Source organism: Thyridium curvatum (genome assembly GCF_004353045.1).
Source record: "Thyridium curvatum strain D216 chromosome Unknown NODE_37_length_373104_cov_81.786046, whole genome shotgun sequence".
NCBI lineage: Eukaryota > Fungi > Ascomycota > Sordariomycetes > Thyridiales > Thyridiaceae > Thyridium > Thyridium curvatum.
In genome coordinates, this window is record NW_022156792.1 from 20,255 (window position 1) to 45,436 (window position 25,182).

Below are 25,182 nucleotides of genomic sequence, written 5' to 3' on the forward strand. Positions count from 1 at the left end.
CAAGGGGTCCCTCCCACCAACCGCTCGCTCGCTGGGGTGCGTCTTGGAGCACCAAGCCAAGGTACTCCAGTCACGTACAGCATCCGTTTTGGAGAAAGGGAATTTCATCCCCATGTCATGCCCGAGGTGTGCTTGCGAAAGTGCGTGCTGTTGTGTTTATCGTCAAAGTGAGGATTCTCGTCAATGCCTCGAGTCCAAGGTCCGGGAAGGGGAAAGGGCTGCGAGACAGCAGCGATGGGCAGCCTCTCTGAAGATTGATGTCCCTCACGGCACTCTGTCACATTGCTGCGGAGGGCTCTATACCGTGGAGACTATAGCCTGCCTTGCTGGGAAGACAGTGTGGACTTGGGCGTTGCATTCTTCAGGCCAGCGAATTGTCATGTTAGTCTACTTCGTAGGAGAGGCCTCGGTCCTGACTTGGGCTCAACGGCAGTGTTGCGAGCCGCACAAATCATACCGTGCTCCGACGCCAGACCGGCTCAGTGCTGGCGAAATGCCTCGTGGGCCTGACAGCCCACAGTCCTGATATCCAAAGAGCCAAGTTGACTTTACATTCGTGGACCTTGTGCAGACGCACACAGGCCTCTGAAGTGCAGGCGAGGTGCGGCGCCGCCGTCACCGAGGTGGCGTGGCATCTCCAAGTACCTAGATGTGGTGCAGCACTGTGCAGTACCAAGTAAGGTAGCTAGGTAGGTATCCTTCTTCTCCCCACACACACACTCACACCCACACGCGTGCGCGCAGCCAATGAACAAGACTCAAGTGCAACTCACACAGACCAGCAGTTCAGATGCATGGAATCTGTTTTGTGTCCCCCGAACGGGACCCGCTCCAGTGCCCATGTATGGACGTGCATGATAGGACTACTTGTAGGTAGGTAGGTACGGAAAACGCATTTGAAGTAAGATGTACTTAATTACCTACCTACCTCCGTACCTTTCCAATCCTCCACCCATCCGATATGTCCGTCTCGTCTCCGTCTCGTCATCCCGCCTTCTTTTTCTTCTTGATCTTGGTGGGCATCAAATATCATGCCGAACTCGATGCTCAATCCATGGATGCAAGGCATCAATGTCGCTCTCGAGCCCGCCCATCTGAGCCCTGTCCTATCGCGCCTATCTGATCGCCCAGGGCCCTGCTAGAGAGGATAGAAAGGCACAGTTTCCACCGCCTAAACGGCAGACGAGGCCAATTAATATCAACGTCTCTGCCTACTTCGTACCTACCTACTGGCTTACCAAGTAGCGTGTCCCGGCCGTCCGTGTCTCCAGTATCGAAGCTTAGGCCGAGGGCACGCACCTACATAGGCATCTTCGCCCCACGAATCTTGTCCCTAAGATCCTGGTCTCCAGTTATTCCCGTATTCTCTTTGGGGGGGCCACGGGGACATCACGAGCCACCTTAGCGCCTTTATGGGGACCAAGCTAAGGTGCTGCAACGCCGAATTAGAGTTTCCGTTATTGGTCGCCGTGGTCGGCATGGGGTTTCGGGGGGCGCTCGGGGTGACAGGGGCTTCGTCCATACTGTGCGAGGGTTTGGGCAATTTGGCAGAGAGCGAGAGAAGCGTCAAAGAAAGGCCAAGCAAGAACCGGGGTGTGAGTTGGGGAGGGCTGTAGTTAGTTAGAGTCTGTAGTTACTTGTACTTGTAGACTGCATCATTGGCCCTTGATTACGGGCTTATCCCCGCGAGCCCCGGCATCTTAGCAGCTTCATGTAACTACCTACTAGAGACATCCAGCCACCGGTCCAGTCAGTCAACCACCTTTACCCCAAAGTGTGCCCATGGACGGAGAAGTTGGGGAATTATTTTGGAAGAGCATTTCGCTCTTCGCGAAGCCATGGAGCAGATAACGACGGCGGGTGTTGCGGTTGGCATTGCTCAAAATCCTCCGCATCTCTCCCAGAACCTTCCCTACGAGGGGGAGTGATTAAGGAGGACACAGGGCTGCATATACAAACTTCACCTCGGTAGGTAGTCCAGCAAGAAGGTCCGCCGCGACGAAGAGAGTCTGCACTGTCCTCTAATCCGAGGCCAGGCTGTGTGTAGCCTTGATTAGCCGGCTCTGAAGCCAACAAAATCGAGCTTCTCCGGGTCGGAAAAGCAAACCAACCCGAACGTCGTATGGCCACATTACATCACCACGCAGGAATGTCCATGACGAGGCTCTCGGTCGTGCTGCGCGCTGACAATGGCAATAAGGTATGGAGAAGCCATGATCCGTCCAAGTCCGTCCTTTCCGATTTGGTCCTTTTACTCACATTCAGGTTGGAAAAGCTTCAACCTCGTCGTCCGATGCTAGAGCCCGAAGGGACCTACTTGTAGTTAACTACTCGTACACTTGAATTACCTAGGCATGTACTCCATACTTGCCTACATACATGCACGACCAAGGCCGACATCGACACGGGCTCCAGGATCGACACAATTTCTCCCACAAATAGCGCCAATTTGCCAAAGCCCCAGGCCTGTAACAGGAACGCTGGGTGGTACAGTGCATGGTTTAGTACCTCAGGTACACAATGTACCCAGCTTCCCGAGCACGACGCCCACGCCAGCTTCGTACAAGGGGGCTCGTTCCTGAGACATTCCAGGGCACTTCACAGCGTGGCGTAGCTTCGCGCGCGGACAGGACGGGCCAGATGCTAGAAGGCATACTGGATACCAAGTCAATCGCGAGTGGGCGGCCATTCTGGACACGGCTGGCTCATCCCTCGGTAATAGGTTGATGCTCGCGCATCAACGGTGCATGTAAATCCGGATGCCAACAGGCAGGTGTGCATTGCATGTGGCTCTGCAGCCAGATGAGGGACAGAAACCGTTAATCTGCGACGCGCGGGGACTGGGTCCACTTCCGGCTTAGCGTTCTGCATCGAGGGAGGTAGGTACCTTATCGAGGGAGGTAAGGTACCTACCTCCAGCCCTTGGGTACCTTCCTTAGGTACTACCTAACTACTTGTACCGTCGGCTCCGTAAGTACCTTAGGTAGGTACTCCGTAACGTACATTACCACATCGCCTAGCCACGCTAGCATTTTGATGTGCGGAGTACGCTCGCTCGAGCCACACAGTGCGCGACTCCAAAGTCCCCAACGGCAAGGTCTCTCCACCCATCCACGAACCCATCCCCCATCTGTTCAACGCTCCGGAGTAATGATTGAATGTGTAGTGGCCTGAATGGACCTGGCGGACATAGAGTACAGAGTGCATAAGTACAAGTAGAGAGGTGGGTAGACAGACAATAAATAGGTAAGTACCTAGTTTCCTCTTGCTGACAAAAGGGCACGCAAGTGCGTCGAACTACCTACCTACCTTGTCCACTTGCTCCGTCGTGGTCCGCCAGCCGGAGCCTGGGCGTCGGAAGAATTCCGACCAGTCCTCAAGCTTCTACTTGTAACCAGCCGCTGTTTACGGAGTAAAACACGCATCGCCATGTCCTGTTTGCCTCGGCATCTGCCGTTGGGCGGGCGCCCGAGTAACTAGACTCGTGCTCCAAGTGCTGAAGGATCGCCAGAGAAGAGAACAACCAAGCGCACCGCTTGAGTGTTGCGGTCTGGTGTCTCGCACTATCCGGCTCCCCTAGGCCCTGTGCGCGCATGGGTAGGTAGGATATTTGAGCCCCGGAGCGGATCGACTAGATCCGTCTGAGCAATCTGAATGCAATTTACCACAGTCCGGGGTCTAGTTATTGATCCCCAATTTGTCACACGAGGGCCATGGCCGGGGCTCTCTCTGTTGCTCCTCAAGCAACTGCACTGGCAAAAGAAGTAGCACCGACGAATAGCCCTCTGATTTGATCATCTCCGGCTACCGTCACGTTCAGCTGTGCTTCTGCACTGAGGCAAAACCTCGCTTGTCCTCTGCACACCAGGTTGTCTTTCCCATCCTCCAACACTCCAACAGGTGGTTAGTCGCTTCTCCTGCTCCTCTTGGTCGGTGGGTTGACGGCCGCCTCCGATTCTCGGTCACTAGTGTCACCTCCGTGGCACTGTGCCGTGAATACCTATCATATTCCACCCGATTCAGGCCTAGCGAGTAACCAAGAGACGCAAAACGCGCGCCTCCCCGGTCTTCTCTCTCCCGAACAAAGACCGAGGCCCAGCGCGCGAAGTGAGTAGCTTGCCATCCACCCACGGGGCCCCAGATTCCACGCCAACCGGCAGGGAGGCCCTGGCATATTGATGCGTGGCTGGCCAGTCATGGCACGAGATGATGGTATGGATGCGTAAAACACATCAAAACACATGGCGCCAGCCGCCAGGGTTTTGTCATATGTACATATGTAATTGTATATATGGACGTACGGAGTAGAGGTACAGTGGAGGGTTGTGTCTTCTTTTTGCCCGCGGAAGATCTCTCTCTGCCGGTGTGCCATGAGCCAGTGATTGCCATGATCGCCCATCCTACTTGTACTGGCAGCGTTATCGCCCCTCGGCTTTTCTTTGAAGACCATCCGTCGTCTTTGTCGTATTGCTATGATCCAACCCAGCCCAGACGCATCTATCCCTTCTTGACCGTAGGTCCATAACGCCGGATGTGCTTGTAATCCTACTGTTACAGGCACGGGGGGGGTCCAATAACGATACATATGTATATATAATTTTTGTTTACATACAACAATAAAATAAAATACCCTCGTCTGGTTTCAGGGCGTGTTTGGGGCCACCCGTTCCTCAAATGAAGCATTCGATATCGGGTTTGCTCCATGGTGGGATTGGGTGAGGGGTTTTTTCTTTTTTCCCGAGGCGGATTCTCCAACATTTCTCCAACTCCTGCTGCATAATTACCTACTTGCTCCGTAGGTTACGTAGTACATCGATGCGCATACCTATGTTGTCGGGGAATGCCCCGTACAAAAGCTTCCCATCGTTCATGGCTCCTCGGATTCGATGCGGCGGGTCTTTCATCCCGTTACAGGTGAACCTCATCTGCGGTTAACCTCGTCTACGGCGGACCGCCTCTGTAGCAGCAGATATTTGACTCGGCCAATGAATGACTCCCACCTCAAAAGCTACCTAGGTACCATGTAGCAGAGAAATACCCAGGACTGGTGAATAAGCCAATAGACTCTAGCGCTATGCCTTAGTTGAGCAACGAGCCCTGTAATTATTTCATCCCTTGATGTTTTTTTTTTTTTTTTTTTTTTCGATCTTGCAGCAGTTACCATACTGCCAGGCCTCTTGCTCTCGTCGATCAGCCAAGTGAAGAGAGGCCTCTTCGCACCTCTGTTGCCCAAGTAGCAATCTCAACAGTCACTGCCTTCTCGGAATTCCAAATCCTTGCAGGATAGCTTTGATCAGTAATATTATAGAGCTTTGTCAGAATCGAAGAGTTGCTACGGCTACCCAAGGCCAGGAGAGAGATGGCATTCACAACGTACAACGCTTGACTTACCTCGTATGTTTCTAGCCGGCTATACAACACGGACGTGTGGTTATGCCACCCCCCCTGGCGAATACATAGGTGCCCAGTAAGCCTTGTGATGTGTGTGTGGCTATCAGTTAACTGCACTGGGGGCAATATACGTCGACAGGGCCAGGGCAGAGTACGGTCCCCTCGTGTAGGGCGCACATCGAACTTCATGCATGTTAAAAAGGGACGCATGTCTGTCCTCGGGGGACCTGTTCATTTTAGACCCATGACGGCTGCCTATCTATCCTGGACGAGTACATGAGAATTGTGACACTTGCAAGCTACGTGACTTTTTAACAGGTCCTCGCGGTATAGATATCGAGGTTGTTGCTCACAATAGGTTTAGCCAGTAGCAAGCATGGAGAGGGCGGCCCGGGGTGCATGGCAACCCGACTTGGCACTGGTTCGTGGCCCTGGCCGGTGCCGTGACAGAATTGAGTGTTGGCCGTGCAACCCTCGGCGTAAGTTTCCCCTTTGTCTGTGTCCAAAGTGAGAACGAGTTGTTCTGTGATCTATACGCTATGTGTCAATGTACTCTGTCCTCGCCTGGGCATCCAGGAGACATGTACCAGCCAGGAGCCTCTTTCATCTTTGCCTTCCTCTCCAGTCTGACATCGCATATAGACTACAGTGTCATGTCTGATTTCCATGTGGCCGTGCTGCCCATAGCTGGTAGTGCATTGATGGAATCACCTCGAATGAGGAGGGATAAAGCATGGCTTAGCCCAGCCAGATGGATGGGCCGATGATTGTCTGGGCGGCGGCGCCTGCTCTCGGGTTGAGTATTGGAATAAATAAGTCACACCAGGTCTGGGCAGATCGGCTCTTCTTTAATGCTTGCCCTGCTGGTATTGTATTGCGCATCCGGAATATCCCATAGGTAGTTCGGTCTGTCTGTGCGAGCATCACGAGTTGTATTTACCGCATCAAGACTCAGACCATAAATTGCTTTATGTATGCCTCGCTAAAATCGTCACCGGGATATCCGTCCTATTCTGTAAAGGGGCCACGATTAACCTCTGCGAGACCAGAGTAGTGTATAGTGGCTGTATCCCGTCCAGTGGATGTATCAGGGCTCCCAGGAGGCCTCTTTACTGCTTGTTCCGATTCACTCGACGGCCGAAACCAAAGACGTTCCCTTCTCAAGGAGGCGATTTATTCTGAGTTATTCTATTCTGTAGGTTGTCGTTGGGTATCAAACACGGAAGATTGGTTCCAGTTACTACGGATGAAGGGGCGCTTGAACTTGGAGTGTTTGGAAGTAAGCGATGTCGAACTCGTCCCCGGCACTTGACCCTTCAGCTCTAAAGTGAGTGCACTGGCTATCCTTGATGGAGTTGAACTGGTAAGTGAGCTTCATGTTGTGGCGACTATGGTCAAGACCGGGCCCATGAAGAGCACGAGGAAGGCTAATATGCTTCATGAGCACCACTTTGCCTATCCCTGCACTCTCACCTGGCCTCAGTGATCACAGTCTCGGTCGGAGGGGATGATCTTCACGAGTCAAAATATCCTGAAACGGCTACTCGGCGGCCGAGTAGAGGTTCTGTGGTTCTGCAGTCGTGGACAGGCTACCGTTCAAACGAGACACAAGTCTAATCTCATGTGATTACAAGCCTCGAGAATGAACGCGAAACAAGAGCTCGACGCTCTACGTGGCGAGCTCCACAGAAGATAGCAGCGGTCTAGATGACCGCAGTGCTCCCACAGGATGGCCCACCTAGGCATGCTCTGGTAAACATATCGTTTGTCTTCCACTCAAGTATTTTCGAGACGACCCTATCCCCACAAAACACCGGCATCCCTCCTGGGAACCAGAACATGAAAGCACACGATTTTAGGCAGCACTGTCAGACTCGACGTAGGAAAGAAGAGAGAAAGAACCACAAGGCTCTAGGGGGGCAGTCCCCGCATAGAAGAGGCCCAATTCCTATTCGCGATACAGCTCACTCATACCCTGCCTCGTGAATTATGACAAGTCCACAGCCGCAGTGGGTCTGTTGACCAGTGCAATACGTGTGTGTGTACACCAAGGTCTGGCTTAGGCGGCTGACAGCTTGTCTGCTCGATATAATATTATCTCCAGCCTGGCAGAGAACACCAGCTGCCCTGCTGCCGGGTAGCCAGGGTCTAGGCGTGTTGATACACTGGTGCAGACGGCCGATGTCTATCTGGCCAGGAGCAAAGCATTGGGCTGCAAGCATAGGCATCGTCGTGCGCTCAGTCTGAGTGGGTGTTTATGCATCATCTGTGGGAACACATCGTGGAGAAGGAGATTCTAGGCAGTAGAGTACTAACATCTTTTGTATCGCCCGGGGAGCACTCAATGGTGTCCGGCACCCTTGGCGAGTATGCCAGATGGATATCATCGACAAAACTATATGATACAGACTGTCGACAAACATTCGTGGTCTTGATCCTTGCTGCTCTAGACAGTTGTCAAATTGTTGCGAGGCTTGACAGGTCCTCGGGGGTGCCGGAGGGATGACGTAAGACAAACGGGACGGGGCCGCGTACATCAATGCTTAAACTTTTGCAGTAGGTACGGAGTACTTGTAGAAACGCTGCGGGAGCCCCCGGCACGAGCGGAACATGGGTGAGCATCAATCAAATGCCGCCCAAGACTGGCCCGAGACTGACCTGATCTGCCAACACTCCCGAGGCGGAGCCGATTCGGCAGGCTCCTTTGGGTGGTTGCAGCACCAGTAAGCGGGTTGCTTGAGCCCAGATACCAGCTACAAGCAAGCCCTACTCGTTGTGCCTTTTTTATCCTTTACAGGGCGCTGACTCATGACCGACCGGAGAACCCTGGGTCGGATACCTGTCCATCGATGATGCTGATATAGAAGCCCAGAATTTGAGTAATCGAGCCCAAGTCAATCTACGAGGTAGGTAGCTACAGTACCTAGGTAATTAGACCCCCATCTGCTACGCGGGCAATGAACATTTCTCGCTATCATTGCCTGCTGAAGCGTCCATACCAAGTACAACGAGGCTTGCTATTGAGTCGGTCGAGCCGGGGAGCATTACCCCAAAGCCTGCTGCATATTCTCCAGGGCTATCCGAAGAAAAGCTGAAAAGGCCCATAGAGAACACCACCTGCCTGGCCGTGTACTGCGTAGTGCCGGTGTACGAAGTAGGTGTGCCAAGTTTTGGCTTGCAACTTCAAGGTTCATCTAAAATCCCTGCTCTCTGTGGCCTGGAGCCATTACGTCGACGGTCTTGCCGACTGCCAATCATAGCGGCCACCTGGTCCCCGCTTCCAAGAAGGACCCCCAGTGAGCAGTGACGTGACTGCCCAGGTGCCTCTCCAGCATCACCACATGCAGTGAACCGTTAGCCTCCAGGGCTTCCGCCCGCCTGCCACTGCCCCGGCGCCTCCAGCTTCCCTGCCCGGCACGGCTGGATGGCTTGATCCTCCAGTCTCGCGCCCTCTCTATTCTTCCACACTTCCGCCCAATCCAATACTGAGTACTTTAATTGATTTCCCTTCCCCATTCCCCCCCAAAGAATAAAAACAACCAGTCAGCTGGATCTGAGATCCCCCTCCTGATCTGCGCGCCTCCCCTCGCAGCCACCCTGATCCCTGCCGCATCTGCCGCATCTGCCGGCTGCGATCCGACTACCATATTGGACAGCCATCCCACACGCAGCACCAGCACAAGCATCATCCTCATCATCGACAGGGAACCTGCATAGACCTGGTCAAGCGACTGCCCGCTGCTCGTCCCTCAAGGCAGACTGTCTCGGATGCTCGCAACCTCGACTGGCGACTCTATCCTCCTCCCCCTCTGCTCGGCTACTGTCACGATACCACAAGCAAGACACGACCTTGACGCGGAAACATCCCGGCTGGCTGGCTAGTCCGGTGCCTTGCTTCACAAAGAAGGACCAAGACCCAAGGCCGGCGAGGAAGGAGAGAGAGCTCGTGCTCACAATATCACGGACGCTGCCGCACACGCGCCCGCGCCCGCCGTCTGGAGAGGGCAAGGTTGCTGCCCGCCAACAAAGTCCACCACCACACACCCATATCTGCCCAGATATACCTGCATGACCTGCCCTGCCTGACTGTCTTGACCCACAAAGCGGTCAAGTTTCGACGCACCACGTTTCGACGCAATATCGGATGTCCTGCCACTGCGCCTGCTCCGTCGCCTCATCCTGTCTCACCAAAACACAGCTCCCATAGCCCGCACCACCTGTCGCTGTTGTATTGCTCGACCTTGCAGTCTCTCATGAGACACGCGACCACGGCCCAGCACACCTCTGGACAAATAATGTCTCTGTTATGATTCTTGCCAGTCATGTATGTATCCTTCTGAACGCAGCCGCTCTCCGGCTGGTCTGGCTGCCACTCTCCAGACCGCCGGTTGAATTTTGGTTTTGCTTCTCACCCCCCGCCCGTTTTGTTCCTCCCTCTTGAGTCTGCTCTGATGTTTATCGTCTTCTGCTATTTCCTCCCATCTCCCTCTGCCGGCCCCCCTCCCCTCCGCTCTCCTCTCTGGTGCGCTCACTTCCATGCTTCGCATCTCCTTGCGTCCAGCGATTCTTTGGGCCGTGCACCTCAGATCTATTCAGGTCACACACAGAAACACCAAATCTCGCTACCTTGACAACACCAGCAACAACGCCTGGATCTCCTCCCTCCCCTCACCATAATACATTTAGCTTCTCGTTGCGTTTTGGAGTTGAACAACCTACCGCTATGGGGGAGACTGAGGCATGATGCATACATGACGCGCCTGGGGAGCTCTTTCACTGCCAGCGACCAAACCCATTCCTCGCCTGGGAGTAGTCTGTATTGATTGCAGTTTGCCTCTGTCGGCATGTCGTCCGCAGCGGCCACTCAGGCCGCCCTGTTCATTCCTCATTCATCCTGTTTGTGCCCAGAACCCTGTCTTTGATGTGCTTTTCCTTGCTTGATGAGTTTCTTGGCCATTTTCAGACCTTTGTGGGGAGGAGAAGGGGAGAACATTGATGTCTAATGAATATGGCTACAGACTCCGATAACCGTCGACAGTTCACTCAACCCTATTCAACCTCGTCTCAGGGAGCCATATACTATACGCCGAGAATTCCCCAACCCCGAAGGCTCCGAACCACCGCGCCAGCGACCTTTCCGACGCCGCACATTAGACCGCGCCAGCGCCGGCCCCACTCCATACACATTACGTCTTTCCCGCCAGGATACATCCCTCGCGACCTTCGGCCGCCTTCTCCAAGACTAGCGCGACCCATTGTCCCCGACTCTCCCCCCAAGCCGTCGAGCCCACGGCGCTCTTTGGTTGTTCCGGCAGTCTCGGTCGAACGTTCCATCCTCAAAATCATCAGCAAGATATCCTCGGTGCTGACATCGCCCTCCCAAGCGCACTCCCGTGACGGTAAAGAGCACAACAAGGGTGTCTCTCCGTCGAGAACGCGGGTAAATTCCCGGCCTGTCAGCCTTTTGAGCATAGGGAGCCGGGTCTCTGCGTACTTCGATACCATTAATGACCAAGCAGACTCTTCTACGTCAGTCATGGTCGAGGCGATCCGTCCCCAGCACATGGCAAACATGTCATCCACCACCTTATCGAGCACCACGACCATACACGGGGTCAAACCCCACCGAAATAGCATCATGTCTGTCCGCTCGGCTAAGAACATCATGAGCTCATCTGTTTCGGAAGTGAACGACAAGCCGGTCGCATCTGGGAGTGGGCTGGTCTGCTCGATCCTGTTGGCCGAGCCCAATGTCTTTTTGACTGGCTTCGACCACGACGGCCAGAGCAGGGGTGAGAGCCAGACCTCGACTGCACTGCTCCGCGGGAAGCTGCAGCTTTGTGTCTCCAAGAATGTGAAAATAAAGTCAATAGCGCTCAAACTCCTCGGGCGAGCGAGGACGGAGTGGCCAGAGGGCATCCCTCCTCTCAAGGTTGACATACACGAAGAGGAGACACTGCGGACACAAGTACTTACCTTCTTCCATGCCTTGCACGAAAGCTGGGAGACTCCATACGGGAACCAGTGCACCTACATCATCAAGGGCGGTACCGACAACACGCCCGCAGCTAGCCTGGCTCGTGCCACCATGTCACCAAACCACTCCTCTACCTCGCTTGCCTCACAGAACAGGCCGAGACCGCACTCGGGCCTCACGGCCAAGGAACTGCGGCGCTTGTCCCTGCAGTCGGTTCAGTCGCGGAGCTTTGGTAAAGGCGAGTCTCCGATGGCGGGTCATGTCCCGCCCAAAGGCTACAAGGTTTTTTATCCTGGCATCTATGAGTACTCGTTCGAGCTCCCGATAGACCACCACCAGCTCGAGACGACAAAGCTTCAGTACGGCTCGGTCAAGTGGGAGCTCGAAACGACCGTTGAGCGCGCAGGTGCTTTCAAGCCGAACCTGCACGGGACGCGAGAAGTCAGTATCGTGCGAGTCCCCGACCAGCTGTCCCTGGAAATGACGGAGCCGATCTCCATCAGTCGCCAGTGGGAAGATCAGCTGCATTACGACATTATGATTTCGGGGAAGTCGTTCCCGATTGGCACAAAGATACCCATTGCTTTCAAACTCACCCCTTTGGCCAAGGTCCAGGTCCACAAGCTCAAGGTATTCGTGACCGAATCGATAGAATACTGGACGAACGATCGTAGGGTCACTCGCAAAGACCCGGGCCGCAAGATTCTCCTGCTCGAGAAAGCCGCGGGAAAGCCTCTGGACAAGCAGTTTGAGTCGAGTGAGGTGCGCGTCCTGAGCGGCGGCGAGTTATCGACAGAGCAGCGCAGCGAGGCGCGCGCCGCGGCCACTCGTCGGAGGAACGTGGAGGCGCAGAGAGCCCATACAGCACCGCTGCCGCTGCCCGAGCCCACGGAGAACCTTCTGGGCGATCTTGAGCTCGGGCTGGAGACCTACTGGGGATCCACAGAGATCGAGATGAATGTCCAGATTCCGACTTGCGAGCAAATGGCCAAGGACAAGTCGCTGAGGTTGCATCCCGATTGCAGTTGGAAGAACGTGAATGTGTTTCACTGGATTAAGGTGAGTGCGACCCTTGCCCCGTCGGTCCACCCAGTCTCTGGCACCCTGGCCGGCGTGGGACATGATGACAAACGCTTTCCAGTGACCCCGAGCTAACGACAGGCCGGGATCAGATCGTGATGCGCATCTCGCGACTCGACGCAGAAGACCCAGCAGGGAAACGCCGACGGCACTTTGAGATCAGCATAGACTCGCCCTTCACAGTTCTCAATTGCCGGTCGACCCAGGCCAACACTGCCCTGCCACAGTATTCCGGCCTCGACCCGCCTGGCGGTTATCGTCAGCACACGGCTTGCGGTTGCCCGGATGCCGAGGTCACGGCCAGCCACCCTTCGCCAGCGAGCTCCACTGGCACACTCCCCACCGTCGAAGGTGTATCTGACGGCGTACAGAATAGCGCCCTGCCCATGCCCCCCCAGGCTGCTCACATACACTCCCCTTCTGCGGGTGTCAACGTAAGCACCCACTCGGCGGGGACTGGCGGCTCCGTAGGTAGCGCGCCCGTGCGTAGGATGCGCGAGCAAGAGATATTTCAACCGCGGCCTATCCATCTCTTGCGCGTACCCTCTTACAACCCACCGGACTTCGACGCGGACGATCCGCCCCCACCCTTGCCAGCCGAACTCATGACCCCGCCGCCAAACTACGACGCCATTGTAGGTACACCGAGCGTGGATGGACTGGCCGACTACTTCGCGCGGCTCGCCGACTACGAGGATCCGTCCCAAGAGCGGGAGGGTGATGAAGACTCTGACAGTGGGGATGAGCCTGCCAGGCTTATGGAGAGGTCGGGCAGGGTTAATGTCGCCAACCCACGCACTCCAGGTGGTAGGCTGATCCCGAGTCGGAGCCTCGAGATTGAACGGCCGGTAATGACTCTGTCAATGGCAGACGTCGTGCGGCGAGGCGAGAGGCAGACCTAGGGCAGTATGGTGGGCGGATTGGTTCGTGAAAGATACCCTGTTGGCGTCTTTAAACATGATTCTCTGGCGTTGTTGGAATTTTGGCTGTTTGGCATCTCTGCGTTTCGCGGGGCAAAGACGAGAGTTGGGGCATGGATTCATATCGACCGTGGGATTCTATAGGCATGGCTTCTTGCTTTTCCTTTTTACCGTCAGTCACAGGACGGCGGGCGAGACCAAGACGAGTACCGATCACATGGCCTGATCTTATCGCGAATAGACGAATATACAGTTTACGTGTTGGTGCGGCCTGGAAATATGCTCTCTGAAAACACAGGGGTTATCATCATGGAGACTCGTCGACTTCCGGGTGGTGGTCAAGAAGGTGGTCACTGACTAGTGAGGGTAATGAAATTCTACGGGTCGATACCCAATGTTACTCCGTGATATCCTTCAGCATCTTGACTCCCTCGTGCTTAATCCCCCCCCCCCCCCCCCCCCCACAAGTCGCAGCATGCACCTTGCGCAGGGTGTCACTCAGTACTAGCTGAAACTCCTGACCTCACGCTCGATTACGTGACATAAATGCTAGGTACGCTCCATGCCGTTGGGCGTTAGGTGACAAGGCGAGTTTTCTAGCTATATTCAAAAGAACTCGCACCCCGGCCACCACTATATGTACCCTCGTTGAAATACGTCGTCGATAGTACTGGTAGTATCGTCCATCCTGTGTGGGCATGCTACGGTAGCCTTGTCGGGCTCAGGAAACCCCTCAGTCATCCACGTCAAAGTTAATGTTCGAGGTTAGCACCACAGCCACCACTATTGAATACCTTGGACAATGCTGCGGCCCTATGTACACAAAGAGTATTGCCTACGAATACGCCAACCTCAACCAACTCGCGAGAGCGGCTGACAGGCTCAACTTTAGACCAGGGCTAGGCAATGGAGAGTTGAATTTGCCTATAGTGACATATTGATCAATGTGGGCTTCGAGAGTTTAAGAAACGGCCAACGGGCAGAAGCGGGCAGCTTGCCGAGCCTTCACGGGTCACCTCTTTACTTTGACAGTGAAAGAGAACGAAGGAATTCCCACGATGCCGCTCGATGGCATGTTGCTTGCAAACATCAGGTTGGAATACGTGCCTTTTCACTCCCGAGTGAGAGTCTGATGCCATGCGCCCTCCAGCTTTCTGTCTGGCCCAGCAGGCCTAAGGAGAGCTGACAATAAAACGGGCCCAGTATCTCCGACATCGTCGACCGCCATTCAGCTGACCGACATCATTAATACACACATGTGTAACAGGGTGTGCCACTATGAGGGAGGCAAGTTGCGCCTGCGGCGTCGCGAGCGATGCTTCTGTCAATGACGAATCCCCTCGAGCTAGTACTAATCTTCTGCAATAATCACACTGGGAGGCCCTTCTATCCCCACTGCTTCCGAGGCTACAGACGAGGCAGTCAAGCTCAACTGCAATGATGACAAAACATTGAATTGGGGCGGTATGTCGTCGAGTCAACCCTTTGTCAAATTATAGTCAGGCTGACCCATGAGACCAGTGCGTACATCAGTGGTGTCAGCAGCCACAACGTGCCAAGAGACGTCTTCAAGCGTAAGAAATTGAACGAGTGTGAGTTGATCAAGACCAATTAGTTCCTGTACCGCCCGAAGGGTTTCTGCCTTTCCGTTCTTGTGAGACCCGGAATAAGCTGACAGACAGGCCTGGCAGAGTATTCCCGATGCCTTTGATCGACTTGATAGGGCAAGGACCGACGGTAATGCACACAACGGCAGTACAACGAACGCGGACGGAGCGGCCAGATCTCTACCGTTCGGTCGACCCGACTCAACCGCATCAGCCCGGCCTTGGCCATGTTGTGGACAGAGGAGGCTGTCCTACACTTGAGGATGATTTGACGGGAGGAACCAGGACGCGGATCGTTATGCAGAGTTCTGTAGTGCGATCTGGGCGGTGCAAGATAAGCACTAAAATGGGACAAGATTATTGGCAGTCAACCTGGCTTGTGCGTCTGTGCAGTGTATGCGTGCATGCAAACGGAGGCAAGCCCAGGTGCGACGGCCGGTCAGATCCGCCTAGATATCGGTGGCCGGGTCACGTCACCTGCTAGAGAGGTTCTTCCGTCGCCTCTGCGAGCCGGCAGAAGGAATATGACGCAGCAATGTGCTGTCCTCAGACAGTCATCAGACATTCGGGCTTGAGAGACTCAACCTGTCCACTCGGGAGCATAGCCGCCAGACCTAGCCAGCAAGACTACGGCATCGTCGGCCCATATTTTGCTGAGCGGTGAGGTTCGTATCGGCGAGTCAAGATGAATTCAGTGCATGTCTGGAACCCTGAGGAGTATACTAACATGCTCTCCTGCACCTGTGCCCATGACTGCAGGGGGAAAAGAAAGTAAAAAAGCCCCCGGCGGCGCGTTCTGCGCGGCCGGAGATTCACTTGCATGTGCCTGCAAACCCGTCAGATAAGTCGACCAAGAGCTCACCGGCTCACAAGTTGACGTGGTAGTGACTGGGGTGCCCTCGTCGACATGGGTACTACCTGCTGCTGTGTCAGGTGGATCTCCTTGATGATTATCGTTCACTGGCTTCGTATGAGCCGGGCGGGTGTCGTGAGGAAGACTGCGTGAATCACAGGGTCAGTTAGTCCTGTCCATATTACCTCAGCGGGAATATAAAAGAACGGCAGCTTGCTGCCTCTTCACACTCGCCCCTTTCCGAAATCCCAACAGCACATATCTCATTCCCAACCCGAAGTGCACCAGCCTCTCTACAACAGCTGAAGCACTCCCCGGAGCACTACTCCCTCTCCCTCTACACTCCCGTTGCTGGCAGCTCGCTGCAACGCAGCCCTTTTCACCATGACATCTCCCGTGGACCCTCACACCAAGTCCTATTCCCACAACAACGGAGCAACCTCGGAGCTCCTTGACCGCCTTGCTGTGTCTGAACTCTGCAAGGGATGGCCCGTGTACCGCGATGCCTCGGAGTGGAAGAACTTCCGATCGCTCTTTGCCGAGCAGGCCGACGTGTGGACTACCTGGAGTGGCGCTTTGCCCATTGATGACTTCATCGAGATCTCCAAGCGCGGCAAAGAGGCGGGCGCCTTCATCATGCACCGCGAATGTGGCACTCTTGTCGAGCTGAACCAAGCCACTGATCGCGCCGTCGGCAAGATGAAGGCCACCATCACGCAGCGGTTCACGCAGCAGCCCGACGCGACAACCGGTTCTGCCCACGAGCCGCGCGGAGGCCAACTCGAGTGGGACGTCGACTGCGACTGCGTCTTCATTTTCTTCTGTCTGCGCGAATCCAAGGACCGCCCCTGGAAGACAAGATTTGTCAAGCTCTTCTACATGAAGGACAAGATAGTGTCTATCGATGGCACCCATGCACCAGAGCTGACGGCCGAGGAAGTCACGGAAATGGAGTCGTACCCGGAGGGCTACAAGTACCTGGGGCTGATGCAGAAGCGCCTGGGATACACAATCCACTCGACCCTCCCGACGCCTCGCAATGAAGGCTGGCACAACATGTATGCAGCCATGGAGGAGTGGCTGCAAGGGGGAGATGTCGACTTGTTCTAGATCTCGGCCTAGTCAGCCTGGGGTTGTTCTGGTGAATGGTGCTGATTGCAAGGAAGACGGAGGGTAGACTGCAGGAGGAGGAGGGTGGGCGATTGTGAATAACGTAAACAAAAATACAGAGCAGCCATAGGGGATACACGATCAATTGATTCTCATTCTTTTTTTTTTTTTTTTTTTTTTGGAGAGACTTGACCAGCCACGTCTAGAACCTTATTGGAAGAGTCAAGTGCCAGAACATTGAAACCGCTGGACACTGCTGGACCCTACGGACGGCCTCACCGCGCCATGGTCTCCTCCTCGCTAGAGCGACTACGGACACTGAGGCTGTTTCCTGCGCATCCTAAAGCCTTCCAAGATCGTCTGCTCCTGCTGCACCGTCGTAAAAGTGATTTCGACATTGCCGCCGGTCCGGCGTGCTCGACACTCGTCTTCTGTTACCCACAGGCAGTGCTGGTGTTCGTTGGGGTCCAGTTTGATGACGCTGGAGCCGCCGCAGCCTTCAACCTCGGATTCAAAGGTGAACTTGCCGATGCGCAGGTTTCTCCGCGTGAAGAAAACGGCAGCGTCGGGGCCCTCAGGGCCCAGTGGGACCTGGCGTACGAGGCGCTTCAGCACGAGGCCTGTTTCCTCCCACAACTCCCGGGCTGCGGCGTGGAGCACCGTCTTATCGTCTGGATCAGCTGCGCCGCCAGGGACCTCCCAACGACTAGGCATGGAATCATGCGCGGCGCGCTGGATGAGCAGCAGCCGGTCTTGTTGGTCAAAGACGAGCGCACCGGTAGCAATGGCATCGAACTCGGGGTGCAACGCCAGAAATCCGCCGACGCCGACGTTGAACTGGTCCAGGGAAGGGTCGAAGGCAAAGTCAAACTCGGGCGGGCTGGAGACGGCAACCGCCGTGGGCAGCAGGGGTTCTGGCATGGGCAAAGTACAGTAGTTGACTGATTGATGGACTTGCTGACTGACTGGGTGATCGTCTGGCTGGTTGCTCTACTCTTGCCCGTGTCTTTTGCTCTAAATATGTACGCAGCGGACTGTGCGTGAAGAGACGGGGTATTGCAAGTTCACAAGCGAGGTTCAAAAGAGGATAAAAATGCGAGAAATAGAAAGAAGAGGATGGATCAAGGCTGAGTGTGAGTGGGTGGGCGGAATCGAGCCCCAAATCGTAATCGAGCCATCTTGCAAACCAACAAGGCAGGGGGACCAGACGAGAAAGCGTGGGAGGCCTTGTGAGGCTGAATTTGCCAAGCTAACCACATCTACATATTTAATTGTCGGCGCTAAAAGCAAAGAACCCAGTGAAGAGAAAGCTCGAGGTATGTATGAGGAGCCAGAGGCAATGAATGAACTGGAGGGGCGCTATTGTCCGTCTGGTGTAGATCTCATCGTTTCCGCACGCGGGTGACTACGAGCGATTTCTCTCGTTTCTGTCATGTCGCGCGCGCAACTCGGAGAGGAAGAAAAAGAGGGAGGAAAAGAGGGAGAGAGACTGGGTGTGATATCCGCCGGATGTATTCAACTAGAAGCCCACAAGTCGGAACCGGCGCGCCGGGGGATGCTAGGTTCAGTAATGAATTCAAGATTGTGATTACGGAGTGCCTCCGCCTCCAAACCGGCATGCCGATGAGTACTTGTACATGCAGCTCGGGTCGGAGCGACGCAGGATCAGCACTGGCGAGCGCCGGACCGATTGATGATGGTGTCTGGTGCTTTGTTGCTATTCATAGCCAGTTCTCAATATGCGCGGCCTGGCCTGTCGGTGTTTGATCGTCGTGCGTCTGTGAGAAGCGAATCCAACATGGCGTGTGCGGGCTGTCCAACTGTCCAACTGTCCAACCGTCCAACTGTCGAAGCCCCTGTCTGTCACCCTTGGCGGCCCCTCTTCGCGCACCCGCCCCCTGTCGCAACCCCCGGCCGGGGGACCCTCCTCGGACCCTCCTCGCCTTTGTCGCACCTCTCCGCTTTCGAGTTTCACGATGCGAGCCACAGCGTTGGCCGCTGATTCAGAACCACAGGTGGCCGTCTGCAACCCTCACTGCCTACCTTACCTTGTGTCGCATGCGTCTCTACCCTCCGTAGTAGCCCGTGGCCTCGAGGCATAGTCAACTATGCTCTACTTGTAGTTATGGATGAGAGGTATTCCGAGAATGACACAGGGCAAAGAGGACATACTCCGTCGAGGACCAAACCACCTCGCTCGCCCATTCGTCTGCTTGCCTACTTGTCTGCGTGCCTCCACACAAACGCACCCAAGACACAGAGTCCCACGCTGAGACGTCGAGGGACCTCGAGGCTGGCCTCCACTGAGACCCTGGTCCACCGCCAACGTCCTTCTCCCCAGCCAAGAGGCTGAATGTGGTCTCGGCTGGTCTTGTCATGTTTCGCCCATCTTGGTCCGTTGCGAGCGGTCGGTGTCTCTGTGTCTACGTTCTATTGTCCAGAGTAAGCAGCTGAGCGGCTGCAATTCCTTTCGTTCCTTTCCCTTTCAGTCCTTTCGCTTGTACGAGTCTCTCCTCTCTCTCTCTTCCCTTCCAACTTCACGACTACTCCGTTTTTCCTTTTTTCCCTTTCTTCACCGTCCTCTTCCTCCTCCTCACTTCAGCAGTAGGCGCTGGGCTTCCTTTCTCTCTTTCTCGGTCTTCGCTTCTATCTTTGGCCCTGCTGCCTCTGCTTCCTCCTTTCTTTCTTTCTCTTTGCTCTGCATGTTTGGCTGGCCAAAACTATCCGAGACGTTGAAGCGCTTCTCTGGTCGAGCAGTTCACGGCTACAAGTCTCTCTGTGGGCGGTTCCTCTTGTTTGTTCCAGACTCATTCTTTTTTTTTCTTCGTTTGGCCAGCCTACACCTAATTTATTGCGTAATATCCCCTCCCTCCCTCCATCTTCCATGCTGTCGCCGGAGAGGTAGTCGATTTTGTTTCCAGTGCCTACCATGGCACTCCAGTTGTTGATACTTGCGCTGTCGGTGTCCACATCCTTCGCACAGTCCCAGGGCAGCACCCATGAAGGCTGCATCCACTTGCCCATCGTCCACTCGACGAACCAACAGGCCTTTGGGAAAAGGGCCGTTCAGTTCTCGTTGGCCAATCGCTCCGATGTGGCCTATTACGCCAAACGTAGGCCAAACCCCCCTTTCGGTCGTGCTCGTAAAGAGAAAGGTGGTCCTGCTTCTAGCTGGGCTGGCTACTGATACGTTCATAGTGGAACTCGGCACGCCACCGCAGCCGCAGTTCGTGCAGCTCGACACGGGCTCTTTTGAGCTCTGGGTCAACCCGACCTGTTCGACGGCCGGGTCGTTTGGAGATGCTGGATTCTGCTCGTCTGTCGGCAACTTTGACACGGCCAAGTCGTCCACCTTCCAAAGCATCGGCACCACCAAGTCGCTGAGATACGGCATTGGCTCGGCCAACATCACCTATGTCAAAGACGACATTGCCCTGCCTGGGTCGTCCTCGATCCTCAAGGCAGTGCAGTTCGGGGTCGCTACAGCCACCGAGGACGAGTTCTCCGGGATCCTGGGAATTGGGTACGGGCTCGGCCTGACGACCAGGTACAGGAATTTTGTCGACGAGCTGGCGGCTCAGAATGTGACCCGAGTCAAAGCTTTCACACTGGCGCTGGGAGGCAAGGACGAGCAAGAGGGCGTCATCGTGTTTGGAGGCGTCGATACCTCCAAGTTCGCCGGGCGGCTGGCTCGGCTGCCCATCATCCCCGCCGCCCAAAGCCCGGACGGCGTGCCGCGCTACTGGGTCGCCATGCAGTCCATGACACTGACGCCGCCGAGCTTGCGAAGGAAGACGTACAGCAACAGCACGATGCCGGTCTTTCTCGACTCCGGGTCGACGCTGACGCTCCTCCCGACGGCCCTCGTCGCTGCCGTCGCCGCGGATTTCGGAGCGACCACCCAGGACAGCAGCGGCTTCTACTCTGTCGACTGCGCGCTGACCAAGGTCAACGGCACGCTCGACTTCGCCTTTGAGGGCGTGACCGTTCGGGTCCCGTACAAGGAGATTATACGCCAGTCGGGGAACCAATGTGTCCTGGGGATCATGCCCAACCCGGATTTTGTCCTGCTCGGCGATACCTTTCTGCGTTCTGCGTACGGTCAGTCGACCCGGACCATCATGAGAGAGAGCATGACGTCTTGCTTGGCCATGTGTGTGCTGACGGAATGAGGCGTGTAGTTATCTTCGACCTCGACAACCACGCAGTGTGGATGACGCAGTACACCAACTGCGGCTCATCGCCCGCCGCAGTCAACGACTCGAAAGCTTTCCCATCCCTCATTGGCACCTGCAACCTCCAGAAGGCCGCGGTCAACGACGCGGCGTCGAGCTCTTCGGTCTCGACGGGGACGCCCACGACCGTCTCGACTGGCGGGGCTGCTGGCGGAGCGGCAAGTCCCAGTAGATCGTCGACTGTCAGCGCAGCAGGGACGGTCACGCCCAGAAGACAAGCCTCGATCTTCGCACTGGCGATCGTCGTTGCTGTCGGTGTTGTCTCATGACGGGGTTTGCGGTGGCCGTGTGGGTCGGCCGGATGTGTAGTCAAGTCAATTTACGTGTCACTAGGATATAAAACACATCATAGAATCTGCAAGCGTAGCAGGCATAGCAGGCATAGAGGCAGGCAGAGGTAGAGGGAAAATCGCATAGTGAACCCGGCCTGGGTTTCTGCCCTGTCAGACCTGGCATTGTTTTCTCGAGTCTCCCTGAAACCACTCGGATCCTGGCGGGCTTTTGGGAGAATGACCACGCGACTGATTGTCGAGCGTCGAACGTAGCAGCATCTGGATTGTCAAATGGGGGTGGCAGTTGGTTGCATGCTTGTCCGGTGATCAAACGAAGTGTCGGGTGTCGGAATTCTCTGTGCTATTTCGTCCAATGATTCCATTCGTCTACCTAGACCAATGTTGGCGGGCCTGTGCTCCAGCTACTTACCTAGGTAGTACTTCCAGTTACTCCAGCTATTAACGCGTGCGCGGCTCGCGTGTTCGCCCGCTGACGGGCTCCCCCCCGCCTGGACGCGCCTCAATAATTATGGCTGTGCGCTAAAAACATTCATGGATGCAACGAACCAGCCTAGCATCATTACTGTCGACGAGCATCGCCATCCAGCCATCAAGAAAGCAAGCAAGCAAGGAAGCAAGCAAGCAAGCACGCACGCGCCCAACTAGCTGCTATCACTGCTACCTTGTGGATTCCCTTCGGGAAGGGGGAAGGAAGGGGAGAACCGAAACAATTCGACCATCTTTGTCTCCTCCGCGCCCGGCTTGGAGCCTTGAATGTCTTGTCCGCACCCACGCGCCTGCTGACAGAGCTGCTCCCTCCCAATGGAATCACCGCCAGCCTCGTCGGACCATGGTGATGTCAACTTCGACCCGGCTCGGCCCTTCAACGGCATTGTCGTGTGCTGCACCAGCATCCCGCCCGAACAGAGGGTAAGTTGGGTAGACGCCCGCGCACGCGACTGAGCGAGCGAGTGTTGGCGGTTGCTGACACGCATGCTCTTGACTGCAACTGCATAGACCGACGTAGCGAGCAAGACCGCCGAGCTCGGCGGCGTCCACAAGTACGACCTCACTCCCGACGTCACCCACCTGATTGTCGGCGACTATGACACGGCCAAGTACCGCCATGTTGCCAAGGAACGCCCCGACATCAAGCCCATGGCTCTCGGCTGGGTCGAGGCTGTGCGGAGCCTGTGGACCGAGGACGCCGACATCGACTTTTCCGCCCTAGAGAAGGCCTGGTCCCTGAAGCCCCTCGAGACCCATGGGGGGGAGCCCGCCACGCAGTCGAGGAGGGGCATAGACCGAGGGAAGCTGTTGTGTTGCCTCACAGGCTTTGACGACGGTATGCATGGCTGAGCTCTCCTCTGGCTGTCGCCTGTCAATGGACCCGGCCCGACGTGTCGCTGACTTGGATCTTATCTAGCTGACGAGCGGCAACGCATCATCGACAAAATCCATGCCAACGGTGGCAGCTACACCGGCGATCTGACGCGTCAGGTCACGCATCTCGTTGTCGCTAGGCCAGAGGGACGCAAGTACACGGCGGCCAAGACATGGAATGTTCACACGGTCTCGGTCGAGTGGCTTGATGACAGCGCCGCGAGAGGTATGATACTCGACGAGAAATGTTACGACCCAACGCTGCCAAAGGAGGACCGCGGCAAGAATGCTTGGCTGCGTCGCGATCCTCGAAGCTCGTCTCTCGCAAAGAGGCTTCGAGATCCATCCGCTGCCCAGGAGGAAGGGAGGCGAAAGCTGAGGAAGACGGCGAGCATGAAGCTCAACAGCCAAAGGGACGACCTTTGGGGTAATATTCTAGGCAAGGGGCTGCCTTCTGCAGGTCCGAATCGTGCTCAAGGCCCTGGCAGGACCGAGTCCCGGCCTGATGAAGCCCTGGAACCCCGACAAGACGCACGCAGCAGCCCCGGGTCAGACCAGACCGCGGCGAGCCTGGCCCAACCCGGCCCGACTTCCGGGCTTCCCTTTTCATCGTGCTCTTTCTTCGTGCACGGATTCTCCAAGGCCCAGACAGAGATTCTGCTGTCTACAGTCTCTTCTCATGGCGGTCAGTCTGTTTCTTCGCTTGGAGATCTTGTCGGCAACCCACAGCATGATATTCAGCATCGCCTGGTCATCGTACCCCAGAATTCATCCTCGGAAGCACACCCCAGCGTTCCCGAGGAAGCCCATCTGGTCACGGAATTCTTCATCGAGAGGTGTATGCACAAGAAGCGCTTTTTCTCCCCTGGCGATGATGTTATCGGCCGACCTTTTCCCGTCTTTCCTATACCCGGATTCGAGAAGCTTGGGATATGCACCGCAGGATTCACCGGCGTCGATTTGAACCAGGTTGACAAGGCAATACGCCAGCTCGGTGCCAGGTACGAGGAGAGATTCACCGCTCAGACGTCGATGTTGGTTTGCACTTCTCTAGAGACGGTACGAAGGCAGAAGCTAGACCTAGCTATAGTTTGGAGGGTCCCTGTCGTCAAGGCATCATGGTTGTGGACTTGTATCACTACCGGGAGCATGCTGCCCATCAGGAGCTTTATGTTTCCATCACTACGTCAAAGCGACATGGCGCCCTGGGAATCCGAACAGGGCCAGAAGACGCAACCTCTCGTTTGGGACCGACATCCAGACCCCATTCCCCAGCCTCCCAAGGCGTCATCGGGCAATTCCGCCCAAGATTCACATCCTGCTGCCGACCCTGGAGGGCACAAGGATATATCAAGCCACCCACCACGCTTTGAGACTGCACCAACACACCAGTCGGACAGTAAGGCACCTAGTGAAGATAGAAGTCAGCCATCCAGTCGACATTCGGCGCCCTTATCCGAGCTCTCGGCCAACAATATCAATAGGTCTGCCTCCCCCCCAAAGCCGACAAAGACGACTCGCAAACCACTAAGTAGGATGCCGAGCGAGATAGCGGACTCGGAGACTGCTGGCGATGCCGAGTCTGATGAGGACCGAGCCAACGGCGAAGCGACGCAAAAACACCTGGAGCAACAAAAAGTCGCCGCCGACGAGCGCCTTGCGCTGTCCACGCGGCTAACAAGTCTGCTAGAGGCCACTCCGGGAGGTGGCACCGGCCGAAGCGGCTCCGAAAGTTGCGCCCGGGACGACAACGTCAGTACGAGTGCGGCGGCAACGGCTAAGGCCCCTAGGCGAAAGCGTGGCATCATGGGCAGGGCCATCAGCAACGTCTCGGCTACGTCAAGCGGCAGCGTCGACTCGGCTGCCACGGCTACCGTGGCCACTACCGCCAGTCGAACCATCACAGCGGCTGCACAGCTCCTTCTCCACCAGGAGATACCGGACGACTCCGACAAGACCAAGCTGTCGCTGACCCAGGTCGAATACGAGGCGCCCGATGCGCAGCGGTACAAGGCACAGTTGCTCAGCAAAATGATGGGCAAGGGTGGCAGCCTACCGCCGGAGCAACGACCCGAGGAGAAGTTGACCATGCGCGACTACCAGCAGGCGATTCAAGCAGAGAAGAGCTATGCAGCTGGTAGCGGCGTGACGGCGACGAGGAGGACGACGAGACGCCGGCAATGAGACCTTGAGGGAGGAATCACAAGCGTGCGCGGTGTGGAGACAGCCAGCGCACGCGCAGCATCAGGCGCTGCTCGGTATACGGAGGCAACCACTCGTCGCTGTATGGATTACAACTCCCGCGTCTCTACCAGCAATGCCACTCTGGTCTGGTGGCGGGCTGCCGAAGTCGA

The 25,182-nt window shown here is 55.8% G+C and overlaps 5 protein-coding genes across 5 annotated transcripts; 4 read left to right on the forward strand and 1 right to left on the reverse strand.

Annotated features, from left to right (window-relative positions):
- Window positions 1-10,399: 10,399 nt before the first annotated feature.
- On the forward strand, window positions 10,400-13,350 carry E0L32_006450 (uncharacterized protein; the record flags this gene model as incomplete). The annotated part of the gene is made up of 2 exons (XM_031141084.1): window positions 10,400-12,375; window positions 12,510-13,350. 2 exons carry the CDS (start codon window positions 10,400-10,402, stop codon window positions 13,348-13,350), a joined length of 2,817 nt encoding a protein of 938 aa, XP_030994735.1.
- A 2,862-nt stretch (window positions 13,351-16,212) lies between these two features.
- E0L32_006451 (uncharacterized protein) lies at window positions 16,213-16,938 on the forward strand (the record flags this gene model as incomplete). Its single annotated transcript, XM_031141085.1, has 1 exon — window positions 16,213-16,938. The coding sequence occupies one exon, from the start codon at window positions 16,213-16,215 to the stop codon at window positions 16,936-16,938; it is 726 nt and encodes a 241-aa protein (XP_030994736.1).
- Window positions 16,939-17,247: 309 nt separating this feature from the next.
- On the reverse strand, window positions 17,248-17,859 carry E0L32_006452 (uncharacterized protein; the record flags this gene model as incomplete). Its single annotated transcript, XM_031141086.1, has 1 exon — window positions 17,248-17,859. The coding sequence occupies one exon, from the start codon at window positions 17,857-17,859 to the stop codon at window positions 17,248-17,250; it is 612 nt and encodes a 203-aa protein (XP_030994737.1).
- Window positions 17,860-19,867: 2,008 nt separating this feature from the next.
- Window positions 19,868-21,442, forward strand: E0L32_006453 (uncharacterized protein; the record flags this gene model as incomplete). The annotated part of the gene is made up of 3 exons (XM_031141087.1): window positions 19,868-20,093; window positions 20,137-21,039; window positions 21,120-21,442. 3 exons carry the CDS (start codon window positions 19,868-19,870, stop codon window positions 21,440-21,442), a joined length of 1,452 nt encoding a protein of 483 aa, XP_030994738.1.
- An 825-nt stretch (window positions 21,443-22,267) lies between these two features.
- Window positions 22,268-25,012, forward strand: E0L32_006454 (uncharacterized protein; the record flags this gene model as incomplete). The annotated part of the gene is made up of 3 exons (XM_031141088.1): window positions 22,268-22,375; window positions 22,463-22,790; window positions 22,872-25,012. 3 exons carry the CDS (start codon window positions 22,268-22,270, stop codon window positions 25,010-25,012), a joined length of 2,577 nt encoding a protein of 858 aa, XP_030994739.1.
- Window positions 25,013-25,182: the final 170 nt, after the last annotated feature.